The sequence below is a fragment of the Lipotes vexillifer genome, unplaced genomic scaffold (assembly GCF_000442215.2).
Source record: "Lipotes vexillifer unplaced genomic scaffold, Lipotes_vexillifer_v1.1 scaffold234, whole genome shotgun sequence".
In the NCBI taxonomy this organism is placed as follows: Eukaryota; Metazoa; Chordata; class Mammalia; order Artiodactyla; family Lipotidae; genus Lipotes; species Lipotes vexillifer.
The window spans coordinates 1,403,543-1,416,888 of NW_006782612.1; the positions used below are offsets into that span (position 1 = coordinate 1,403,543).

The following is a 13,346-nucleotide window of genomic DNA, read 5'->3' on the forward strand; positions in this document are numbered from 1 at the left end:
GCGGGGCCCCGGAAGCCATGGCCACTGAGCCTGCGCGTCCGGAGCCTGTGCTCCGCAAATGGGAGAGGCCACGACACTGAGAGGCCCGCATAACGCAAGGAAAAAAAAAAAAAAAAAAAACCCCTAAAGAACAATATAAAGAAAGTTAACATATTTACCATGGGTCTTCCTGTCCATGGTTATGGTATGTCCCTCCATTTTATTTACCTCTTATTTAATAGCTCTGAACACGAGTTTCATTTTCATGGGGGTCTTACACATATTTTTCTTCAATTTGTTCTTATCTACTTCATATTTTTACGGTAGCCAAAATGGAATTATTTTTAAAATTTCATTTTCCAATTGTTTGCAAGTACTTAAATAAAATTTACTTTTATGCTAATATGGTATTAAGCAATATTACTAAACTCTCTTTTTATTCTGATGTTTACCTATAGGTTCTTTTGGATTTTTTACATATATAATCATATCATTTATGAATAATGACAGTTCTTTTCTTCTTAATACACGTCTTCTATTTCTTTTCCTTATCATATTGCTTAGTACTTCCAATGCAGATTGTTTGTTAGTTTTTGGGTGGCTGCATTGGGTCTTCGTTGCTGCACGCAGGCTTGCTCTAGTTTCAGCAAGTGGGGGCTACTCTTCGTTGCAGTACGCAGGCTTCTCATTGCGGTGGCTTCTCTTATTGTGGCGCACAGGCTTTAGGCATGTGGGCTTCAGTAGTTGCAGCACACGGGATCAGTAGTTGTGGCTTGTGGGCTCTAGAGCACAGGCTCAGTAGTTGTGGCACATGGACTTAGTTGCTCCACGGTATGTGGGATCTTCCTGGACCAGGGCTTGAACCCGTGTCCCCTGCATTGGCAGGCAGATTCTTAACCACTGCACCACCAGGGAAGTCCCTCCAATGCAGTTTTGATTAGAAGTCCTAATTATTATTTCTGATGTCAAACAGAAAACTTTCAACATTCACCATCAAGGATGACATTAACTCAAAGTTTCTTATAGATACACTTAATCAGATTCATGAAGATACTTCTGTTCCCAGTGTATGAAAGTTTTTTTGTGAATGTGTGTTGGATTTTACCATATACCTTTTTTCTAAATCTACTGAGATGATCATAAAATATTTTTCTTTTCTTCTGCTAAAATGGTGAATTATATGAATTGGTGTTTAAATGCTAAAACAAGCTTGCATTCCTGGAATGCAGCCCAACCTGGTCACGATATATTATCTTTTTAGCAGATTGCTAAATTCTGTTTGCTCATGATTTCTTTGGGATTTTTTCATCATTTGTGTTCATAAATGAGATGAGCGTGTAATTTTACTTTCTCAGAGTGTTCTTGTTGGTTTTAGATATCAGTGTTATACTAGACTCACAAAATGATTAAAGGAGTGGTTCCTCTGATGTGTCAAACTTGAACATGTCCAAAGCTGAACCACTGATCTTCCAGCCAACACATGCTGTGCTCCTGAGTAAGCGTAATTCCATCCTTCCTGCTACTCAAACCAAAAATGTTGGTGTTGTCATTTTCTCTGTTATTCCATATCCAATCCATCAGAAAATCCTGTTGGTGCCACCTTCAAAATATGTCTATAATGACCACTTTGTACCACTCCCAGTGTTCCACTCTGGCCCAAGTCATAGCCCTCTCACTCCTGGATTATTGCTGTAATTCCCCTAGCCCCCTAGAGCAGGGGTTGGCAAATTTTTTCTGTAAAAGGCCCAATAATAAGTATTTTCGACTTTACAGGCCACACGGTTTCTGCTGCAACTCTACAATTCTGCTGCAGTGCAGAAGCAGCCAGAGACAATACATAATAAATGGGCACGGCCCAATTCTGCTGTAGTTTGCCAACTCCTCCCTCTAGGGTAGGCTATTCGTAACAGTGATGACAGTAATCCTTTTTTTTCCCTATAAATTTATTTATTTTATTTATTTATTTTTGGCTGCGTTATGTCTTCATTGCTGTGCACGGGCTCTCTCTAGTTGCGGTAAGCGGGGGCTACTCTTCGTTGCAGTTCATGGGCTTCTCGTTGTGGTGGCTTCTCTTGTTGTGGAGCACGGGCTCTAGGCGTGCGGGTTTCAGTAGTTGTGACACGCAGGCTCAGTAGTTGTGGCACATGGGCTTAGTTGCTCCGTGGCATGTGGGAGCTCCAGACCAGGGCTCAAACCCGTGTCCCCTGCATTGGCAGGCGGATTCTTAACCACTGCTCCACCAGGGAAGCCAGTAATCCTTTTAAAATGTAAATCAGATCATGTCACTCATCCACTGAAAACTCTCCAGTGACTTCCCACCTCACTCAGAGTTAAAGACAGAATCCTTACAATGTCCTACAAGGCTCTGATCTAGCTCTATTACCTCTTTTACTTTAATCTCTCTCTCTCCCTCCCTCTCCCCCGCCCTGCCCCCCACCTCCCTCTGAGCTCCTTTGCCATTCCTAGAACAGGCTTGCCCCACCTCAGGGTATTTGCACTGCTGTTACTCCTGTCATAATGGCTCTCCTTCCAGCTATCCACCTGGCTAACTCAACCCTTTTAAGTCTTTGATCAGATGTCACTTCTTAACAGGGCCTTTTTTGGACATCCTATTTGAATGTCAATCTTCCATCCCCTCCCGTGACACCTTCCATTGTCTTTACTCAGCCCTATATTTTCCATAGCACTAATCACCTTCTGACACACTCTATAACTAATTTTTAAAATATGTTGATTGTCTATATTTTCCCCTACTAGAAGTAAGCTCAGTGAAGTCAGGGCTTTAGTCTATTTTGTTTGCTGCTCTATCCCGAACGACTAGAACATTATGTCTTAGAGTAGGCGCTCAGTAAACATTTATTAGATGTACGATGGATGGATGGATGGATGAATCGAAGAAATGCCATAGACTAGAATTTCCTGGAGTGTACACCTTGGAACACTAGTTATACAAAGCAGAATAATACTAATAGTTTTGTCCAGGTGACAAAATTCTGCTCACTATTGAACTCCTCAGTAGAATTAAGTGTCTCACCAAGTCATGGGCAGTATTTCACAGGAAGTATTCGAGCACAGCCTAGAAGCTGATTAAATTCCAAAAATGTGCAAGTTATTCTTACAGTGGGTTGGAGACTGGGTGCTATGTTCCCTACAGTGCCCCAAACACAGGCCACCCTAAGACTCTGTGATATGTCCCCAGCTGTTTATTAAAACGATAATATCATTTATTGAATTTGTGACAAGCACTTGTGTATTGCTAAAACAGGTAATTTTCAATAGCGTATGCCAATGTCATGTGAAGCCAGTATTATTTTCCAGTCTTGAAATTTTCTCCTTGGTGAAAAACTGGAGATCCTAGTAGAAATTATTGGCCAAAGAGCCAGAATGTTTGTGCATCATGAAATATTTGTATCTTGGCTAAAAAAAAAAAAAAAAAAAGAGTCACTCTTCAAAGAAGAGGGAGCAGTTAAATCCTAACACAAATTCCTAGGTGAGATACTGCAGCTCATGGGACCTTTTACATGAAATCTTTTTATTTTTTACTAATGTTGTTTATGTTTCCCATTTTTGCCTTGGATTTTTGTTCTTTGAAAGAATACAAAAGATGTCATTGCCTTTTTTTCCTTTTTTTTTTTAAACAAATGTTACTTGTTAGGGACTAAGTATGCGTACCTAGTTACTTGACCATGTGAGTGAATGTCCTTAAGCATAGTGATTACTCTGCTACTTCCAGATATTGTGCTTAGGGGTTCAAAAGAGACATAAGCAAATATAGAGAGAGAGTCCTACACATTTTTATAAAATTACACTCCTCAGATTCCACACTGTGGAGAAGGGAGTAGTAAGGTAAAAGTGAGGGCAGGAAATCTTGGCTTTTGCATTTGCACGCACACTCTTCAGAATATATTGACATGCCATTAATAGTACAAATGTAGTGCTCTGAAGTTAAAGTATGTCTCTTTCCAAATTAATAAATCTTTACCCATTAACTAAAATTCTTACAGGAAAAAAAATACTGTATACGATCAGTATGAGGATTTTGCTTTTCTTCTTAGGCTATTTTCATTTGTTTCTTCTGCATCCTTTTAATGGAATGTGTAGGTCTCTTGAAAGGTAAGGTTCAAGTTTACAAGTCTGGCCTGTACTCAGTAACAAAAAGATTTGAGATGCAGGATTTTGCTTCTTGCTCAGAAAAACAAAAATCCATACTTCACACTTAACCAAAATCATTCTCCATTCATACCCAAGGAATCAGAGATATTATGCAGTTTAACATACTAACTTCTCAACTTGTCATAAGCTTTTACCCCCTTTCTAATTCTATGAAAGTAGTGATGATTTTCAGCTTTTCTCAATTCTTCCTTTTGTAATGCTTGTGATGATTTCTGAATTGCTTCCAAATCAGTAGCCAGAAATCTGTCATTGATATTGACATGCACCCTACAAAGCCATCCACCTACCGGAGACTTCATGATTAAACCATTTCTGCACTTGCCTTTCATTCCAACCGTGTCCCGGTCTTTGGAGGCCACCTGACCATTAGATTGGGCTAGAGGAGCTCAGGGCTCCAAATGCTTTCTCGTCATTTGCATGCATGATCTTTGGGAACCAAGCCTTTTCCCTAAATGCCAGTCTTGACGAAAATGTTTTCTCTTTTTTCCAGTGATGCAGAAGACCACAAGCCTTTAAAGAAAGGCAGTCGAACACCTTCAGACAGGACTGTGAAAAAGGAAGATAGCGATGACAGCCTAGTTGACTATGGAGAGGGGGTGAATGGCCAGTTCAATGAGGACGGCTCCTTTATTGGACAGTACAGTGGTAAGAAAGAGAAAGAACCAGCCGAAGGAAACGAAAGCTCAGAGGCACCGTCTCCCGTCAACGCCATGAATTCCTTTGTTTAATCTGTGAGCTCTTTGCCACTTTTCTCGAATGTTTATCTTAAGTACTTGTCGGTCCGCCTTCTCATACTCTGAACATTGAGGCAGAAAGTCTGTGTTCTGCTGTGTGTTCATATGATGAGAACCATCAAAGCAAGAACCTAACTCAGTCAAATGGTGTCTTAATGTGAACTGCAGTGCAAAGTGCATACTTTTTCATTCAACATAGGTTATCTTGATTTCCTGAGAACTGATAAAAAATAACACAGTGTCATCAACAGATCATGTTCTTCCCTCTTCGGGATACAGTTCACTAGGATGCATGAAAAATGCTACACCTTTAAAGAATATACCTGTGTATGTTATTCAAACATGGGTTGGTACTTTGTTTATACTCTCCTCTGCTGAACACCTAAATATGAATTCCCTTTTCATTGTCAAGAGTGTTCCTGTAGTATTCTCTAGAACTTCAGTGTCTTTGTGGACATTGTCGTGAAATTGGTGACTCTATGTCTAGCTGTCGTTAGTCTTTTGGGGAGACTGTTAGGCACAGTGTGTACAGTCTCTACTTGCTAAATGCGTTAATTATGACAGGTGCATTTGCTCATGCTTATGAGACTCTCTTACCTGCTCTTTGATCCTATTACTCCACAGACTTCTTAATCGTCCAGGTATTACAGCGGCACAGTGTTCTACCTTTTACATCCTCTCTCCTTTCAGTGCTTTTTAGGCGTAATCAATGCGTATTGCAACGCATCTTGGCATTTGTGGCAGACCGAGAGAATACCAAACAGATCACTCCAATTCAGTGTCAAAAATTATTCCAGAAAGCACAGGGCAAGACACATGCAGTGCCTTCAGACGATAAGCATTCCACAACGTACAGCCTTCTGTATCATTCGGTACAGTCGACTCGGAGTCCTAGATCACTCTCATTGTCTAAAAGTAACTTTGAAAAAGCATAGTTCATGAAAACTGCAATGCTGAAAAAAAAAAAAAGGAACTGTGAAAATAAAATTAGGAAGATAGTTTATTTTAAGGGGCATGATTTCCCCCATAGGTATAAAAAGAAAAGCTTTATCACCAACTGGAGCAAGTGATGATTTTGTGGTCTTATGGGTCCTATTAATACAAGTCACATTCAGTAAGAAAGAAGTCAACTTGGTAGGTAGAAAATTTTTTAAAAAAACAAGTTATTCCAAAACTAACAGGATACAACAGCACACCAACAGGAATATATTTTCCTCTAAGTCTTTATGTATGTGGCAGCTTTTGAAACTCTGCAGCATTAAACAATGTGTATACAAATTGCATGGATGCCTTGCAGAATCTAAGAAATCTGACAAGCGCTAACAAGGCCAACAGTCAAAGGGATTACATCTCCAGTTTCAAATAGAAGCATATATATTCTATCATATTTGCTGAACCCCTAAATATGAATTCCCTTTTCATTGTCAAGAGTGTTCCTGTAGTATTCTCTAGAACTTCAGTGTCTTTGTGGACATTGTCGTGAAATTGGTGACTCTATGTCTAGCTGTCGTTAGTCTTTTGGGGAGACTGTTAGGCACAGTGTGTACAGTCTCTACTTGCTAAATGCGTTAATTATGACAGGTGCATTTGCTCATGCTTATGAGACTCTCTTACCTGCTCTTTGATCCTATTACTCCACAGACTTCTTAATCGTCCAGGTATTACAGCGGCACAGTGTTCTACCTTTTACATCCTCTCTCCTTTCAGTGCTTTTTAGGCGTAATCAATGCGTATTGCAACGCATCTTGGCATTTGTGGCAGACCGAGAGAATACCAAACAGATCACTCCAATTCAGTGTCAAAAATTATTCCAGAAAGCACAGGGCAAGACACATGCAGTGCCTTCAGACGATAAGCATTCCACAACGTACAGCCTTCTGTATCATTCGGTACAGTCGACTCGGAGTCCTAGATCACTCTCATTGTCTAAAAGTAACTTTGAAAAAGCATAGTTCATGAAAACTGCAATGCTGAAAAAAAAAAAAAGGAACTGTGAAAATAAAATTAGGAAGATAGTTTATTTTAAGGGGCATGATTTCCCCCATAGGTATAAAAAGAAAAGCTTTATCACCAACTGGAGCAAGTGATGATTTTGTGGTCTTATGGGTCCTATTAATACAAGTCACATTCAGTAAGAAAGAAGTCAACTTGGTAGGTAGAAAATTTTTTAAAAAAACAAGTTATTCCAAAACTAACAGGATACAACAGCACACCAACAGGAATATATTTTCCTCTAAGTCTTTATGTATGTGGCAGCTTTTGAAACTCTGCAGCATTAAACAATGTGTATACAAATTGCATGGATGCCTTGCAGAATCTAAGAAATCTGACAAGCGCTAACAAGGCCAACAGTCAAAGGGATTACATCTCCAGTTTCAAATAGAAGCATATATATTCTATCATATTCATAAATAATATCTATCAAATGGTTTCCTTCCAAATATGAACATCTATAACAACCTATGGGTGAAGGAATGCTCAGTTTCATTTGCCAATAAATTGGTTTCTCATAACTTGCATCAAGTTTAATTTTAAGTAAAGCTTTTTATATGTAGATATTTTGTTGAATCTGTAAATACACTTAAAGTGTAGATGCTGTATGCTTATAGGTGTTACGTACAAATAAACAGGCCAACAATGTTTATGTTGTACTGTATAAGATGTTAGCTAATTAATACAGTGCATGGGATTGGAAAGCATTTAATTAAATGCCTTTTGGGTTTTTATTTTCCCTTTTTGCCGTGAAACTGAAAGAGTGAACTATTTTCCATATTGACAGCACGTTTCTGGAAGAAATCTTCAGAGCTTTGCCTAAGCACAGTTTGAAGTAATCCCAGGTAAAGATGGCCCTACCTAGTTTCATATCTCCAACATGCACTTTTCACAGATCAGCCTTTCTAGTGGAAATCCAGAAAGACAAAACAGGCTGCCTTGGCATCCGAGAGCACAAAGATAAGTTACTTAAAATTTGCCAGTGTGTGCAGGGACGAGAAAAGTACAGTGTTTCCTCTTCCATAATGGTAGATGCTAAATGTGTGCATGAAGGGGTCATTTCTGTACTTGTGCAACAGAGTTTGTATTAAAAATTAAATGTGGTTTTAAAAGTCCCACTCTCTTTTGTAATATATTATGTTCCTAGTGGAGTGTGAATGTCCAAGTAATGGTGTATGTAACGGTACAGGCATATGTGACTGGATCTCCGTCAAAAGGGTGACTATTAGGGCTTGCCTGGTGGCGCAGTGGTTGAGCGTCCGCCTGCCGATGCCGGGGACGTGGGTTCGTGCCCCGGTCCGGGAGGATCCCACATGCCGCGGAGCAGCTGGGCCCGTGAGCCGTGGCCACTGAGCCTATGCGTCCGGAGCCTGTGCTCCGCGACGGGAGAGGCCACAACAGTGAGAGGCCCGCGTACCGCAAAAAAAAAAAAAAAAAAGTGACTATTAAACAGTCGTGATCTCTTTGTGATTTTTAACTTCCTCAAACCTAGATTTCCTAATGTTTTATTTTATTTTATTTTTCTATTGGCCATGCTGCGCGGCTTGCAGAATCTTAGTTCCCCGATCAGGGATCGAACCCGGGCCCCTGGCAGTGGAAGTGCAGAGTCCTAACCACTGGACAGCCAGGGAAGTCCCTCCTAATGTTTTAAAATAGAGCAAATTTTGCTTTTTGCTTTTAAAAGGCAGAGGAAATTAAATGCGAAACTGGACGCAATATAAAAGAGAGCTAATAGGGCTTCCCTGGTGGTGCAGTGGTTGAGAGTCCGCCTGCCGGTGCGGGGGATACGGGTTCGTGCCCCGGTCCGGGAGGATCCCACGTGCCGCGGAGCGGCTGGGCCCGTGAGCCATGGCCGCTGAGCCTGCGCGTCCGGAGCCTGTGCTCTGCAACGGGAGAGGCCAAAAAAAAAAAAAAAAAAGAGAAGAGAGCTAATAAAAGAAGGGCATATCAAACATTGTCATGCAAAAGCGAAGTAGATACCACCAGCCTTTAGAGAAACGGTGTAAGTCAGGTGCTCCTTCCTTTCCTGAAGCCTCACCTCTGCAGGCCTGTTCCCTGGTGCCTTTGGTCACCCTCTCTTCTGCCCTCCTGGACCTCCACTGTCCCCGGCCACGGCAACTGGATTCCTTAACCTCTCCTGCTTGATGACACTGTTCGGGCATTGACGAGTATCACTCCCAGGTGTGTCATCCACCCGCTTCTCAACAGCCCAATTCTTCTCGCGTCTCACACCTGTCCAACTCTGCAAACAGCCAAGACCTGGCTTGTTCCTCTGTTCCTCCACCTGCCCTTGGTCCCCTGGTCCCAGCTTTCCATCCACAAGACCTTCTGCTGGCACAGAGCTCCCTCTCGCTATACAGTTACTTGGATAACAACATGATATATACATCAACGTGAGATGCTAATAGACCCTATGCAGACCTTGTTATTAGTCTTTTTACCGTGGAGATCATTCACTTCTGACAGCAAGTCAGGGTCTCCAGTCTACACCGTGGGCCAGATTCACAATCTACATCCGCAGGCCACGTCATCAGTCACAGCTCTGTTTAGCGACGGGGGCTGGCCCGTTGTAAAGCCTGACTACAAAAAGCATTGGTCTGTTGATGCCTTCTTATTCAGATGATTTATAACGGCCCTGGTTTCCTTTTTATTTTTTTTTCCGTAAATTTCAAATTTTATTGAGGACCTACGATGTGAAAATTCTCCAAAAAAATACAATTGATATTTCTGTATTTTAAAGCATAATGATTAATTTTACTTTCATAATTTAAGTAATTTTAGCAAACTCTTATTCAGTTCCTTAAGATCTGTATTTATAAAGTTGACTTTGCAGGGTGAAGAAGAAATTAGACAATTGATATAACCCAGTGTAACCTCGTTTACTTTTAGTGTCTGATAAAATAATTGGAAGTAACTCGTGGAGGCAAAGGAAAGAAATGCAAAGAACTGAGAAGTCTCGCCTGAACTGAGCGAATCTCTCCTGCTCATGAGATTTTTCTACAAATGACCACCAGAGGGCTCCCGTACTTTATTCAATACAAAAGAAACTGCAGGAAAACGAAGCCTCTGGAGAAACAAGGCCAACCACCTTTGATAGTCAGACTGGGTCTGATCCTGCAGAAAATGATTGCCTGCTGTAACCCGGGAAAATGCAGTTAGCAGCTTCCTCTGACGAGTTCACGACCTCCAGGGAGTACGTCTGTGTCACCTTGAGCCTTGTTAATCACCTCCCTCGTATTGATTGTGGCTGCGTGGCTGACAGCCCATCAGCAGGGGCAGAAAGAGGAATAGTGGGCCTCCTGGCTCTCCCTAGATACCCCCTCGCCTGCCAGGTGGTGGGGCTGAAGGAGGGGTGGGTCCCGAAAGTGGTCCCCCGTTTCTCCCGATCGTGCCATCTTGCCTGCCACCAGTGGTTGATGTCCTATGGTTGGTTAGCACAAGAAGCACAGTTTAAGCACAGACAGCTTTTCTTTTTCACTTTAGAAAAAGCAGCAGAGGGAAAGAATACCCTCAGAGGATTTACATTAAAGAAACAAACAAGCAAACAGTTCCCAGGTTGAGGTAGAAAGAGACCAGCGTTTACCTTCCAGCTCTACCATCAACCAGCTGTGGAACTGTGTACAAGTGAGCCCCCATCTCCCACGTCTCCAGGCCTCTATTTCTTCAACTTTAAAATGATAGAAAGCAGATGACTTCTAACATCCCTTTCTGCTTAAATCCTGTGATTCTCAGTCATCGCCGCCACCAAAAAAAAAAAAAGTTTGAGCACCTACGACCACCAGGCATTTTGCCGAGCGGGGAGGGTACAGATGAGCAAAACCAGATGTGGTTCCTGCTCTCACGGTGCCTGGAGTCTGGTGTGAGAAGACAGACATTAATCAGATAACCACCTGAATGACTGTGTAATTAATTCCACCATGATAAGCGCTGCAAGGGGAAGGAACGCCGGTCCATGAGAGCAAGTGATGGAGGAGACTGACCTGTTCAGAGCGGTGGGAGGGTTCCCTGAGGAGCTCGGAGCTGGGGGACATTAGGACCCAGGGGAGACGTCAGGACAAAGCGGCTAGCCCAGCAGAGGCCCGTGTGCCCAGAGCAGATGCAGGGGCCAGAGGTCCTGAGCACCAAAGGATAGGTTTTTGTATTTATTCAAGGGGCAGTGGAAAGAGGGGAGTAATTGAAGGAACTGAAGTAAAGCGTTATATGACCAGATCTGTTTGGGGAGGAGGCGGAATTCATAGGATTTAGTGCAGACAGTGGGCTGGAAAAGAGCCAGAGAGGTTGATAAAAGCCACTGGGAAGCTTCAGAGTAGTTTAGATAAGAGATGATAGAGGTTGGATCCAGATCATATCACTGGAGATGGAGAGAAGCAGGTGGATTCTAAAGATATTTAGGAAGGAAATTGATGGGAGTGATAGATCAGGTATGGGAGGTTGAGGGAAAGGGAGAGAGATCAAAGATGGCACTTAGATTTCTGACTTGTCTAACCAGACGTGACGTTCACTTAGCTGGGAACATGAAGAGAGAACCAGATCTGGGGTAAGTTATGAGTTCAGGTTAATAAATGAGCAGTTTGAAAAGCCTCCGAGACGTCCAAGTGGAAGTCACTAGTAGCAATTGGATATATGGGCTTAGAGCTCAAAAGAAACTTCTAAGGTGATGAATAGTGATTGAAGCCAAGAGGCACAGGATGAGATTGCCTAGGGAGAAAATATAGACAAGAGGGCTGAGGATTACCTCCTATTAAGAAACTCCCTTAGGGAGTGGATGGGAAGAGGCAGATGGACCTCTAAAGGAGACCAGTGAACAGGAGCCAGAGAAGCTGGGAAGAAATAAGGAGAGTGTGTTGTCTTGGAAGCCAGTGAGAGAGACCACTTCAAGAGCAGGGAGTGGTTTACAGTGTCACTTGATGCCAAAAAGTCAAGCAAAATGAGGATCAGAAGATTTTTGGATTTGAAGATACGGAGGTCATCTGAGACCTTAGGAAAAAGCCGTTGGGTGGAGTGTAGTGACAGACTGAAGACAGCTGAGGAGTGAGTACAAGGTGAGCAAGTGGAGACAGTGAGATTTGCCATCACCCACGTGAGCAACCCATCCAGCCCCAGGCTCGCTCCTTCACGTCTGTGCCTCCATAATGATAAAATCTAAGCCTCCCGCTCTCTGCCCACAACCTCCCCTCCAACCCACTGTCCCCTTAAGCTTATTCCTTTTCTTTTTCTTTCCCTCCCCTCCCCCATCTCACCCCTCCCCCAGTCTCGCCCCTCCCCCTTCCCTCTCCCCACTGGGAACCACTACTTTGTGAGTCTTTCTTTTTATTTAAGTAAGTTGGTTGTATTTTGTTCTCCATCCCTTTTCCAGCATGGATTTTATAGTCCATTATTTTTGAAACACTCCTGCTTTACCCCAAAGCCCTTTGCCCTGTGGAGGTATCATGTCCCTAAGGATCAATCTACTGTCTGCTTTCTCCCGCCTGCCCCTAGGAGCTGAGAAATAGAATAGAGGTCGGTGTCATTATAAAATCATAAAATTTTCAAATGGTCCTACTCTCCGCACAGCCCTGCTTATTTTTCTCAGGTGAACTTATATTCTCACACTCAGCAATGGCTCTTTCAAATCCTCTCTACTCTCCTCAAACAATTCAGCCCTAACCCCTCTCCCCACGCAGCCTCGCAACACATCAGACTCTACAAAATGACCTTATATCACAATTCACTACAGAAAGAAAAGAAAATAGAGATGGGAATTCCCTCATCTTCCTGCTAGCAAACCACAATGCCTGCTGCAATACGCCTCCCGTTAAAACAGGGGATCAGTCCTTCTACCTGCATCTGGGAACTTCTCTTCCTTGGTGGATTCTTACCTATCTTATCCCTTCCTCTGCTCAACTGGACTGTCTACTGACATTTAAACACCAAGTCTCTCCCTTCGAAAACTAACAGACAGTCAAAACCTGACTCCCCTCCCCATTCACTCCCTTCCATTATCATTTTCTCTCCTCCACTTCGTGGTCAAAAAGGTTGAAAAAGTGGAACTAGTCCCAGGAAAAGTAAATGATGATCATCACAAAAGCTACTATTTGCCAGGCAGTGTATTCTTTTTCTTTATGTAGCCGTCAAACCTCTCCAGTCTCATTCGGTGTGTCCTATAGACACTGTCTTGCTTCAGCTGTAACTCTTTAGCAATTATCTCAGTGAATGACTCAGCAAACTTTGTTTAATCAACAAACTTTGTGCATGTGGGTGTGCATGTGCCGCGCAGACTCAGCCTGCATACTGGACTCACCTGGGAGCTTTAAAAGTCCTTATGCCTGCCCACCAACCCCCATCTTGTCTCTGTTCTAATTGTCTGAGAGGTAGCTTGGCATCAGGGTTTTTCAAAGCTCCCCAGATGATTGTAATGTGCAGCCAAGACTGAAACCAGCGTGGAGAGTCTCCACGCACTTGTGTGTGCACTTAAAATATTTAATGAAC

General features: G+C 42.5%; 1 protein-coding gene across 4 annotated transcripts in view; it reads left to right on the top strand.

Moving 5' to 3' along the window:
- Positions 1-4,880, top strand: part of NRCAM (neuronal cell adhesion molecule) — a 99,443-nt gene extending 94,563 nt beyond the window's left edge. For all 4 annotated transcript variants that reach the window (XM_007455342.1, XM_007455344.1, XM_007455345.1 and 1 more), the window contains one exon: positions 4,643-4,880. In XM_007455342.1, coding sequence (XP_007455404.1) covers positions 4,643-4,880 — 238 coding nt within the window. The remainder of the gene's footprint in view (positions 1-4,642) is intronic.
- The last annotated feature ends 8,466 nt before the right edge of the window (positions 4,881-13,346 follow it).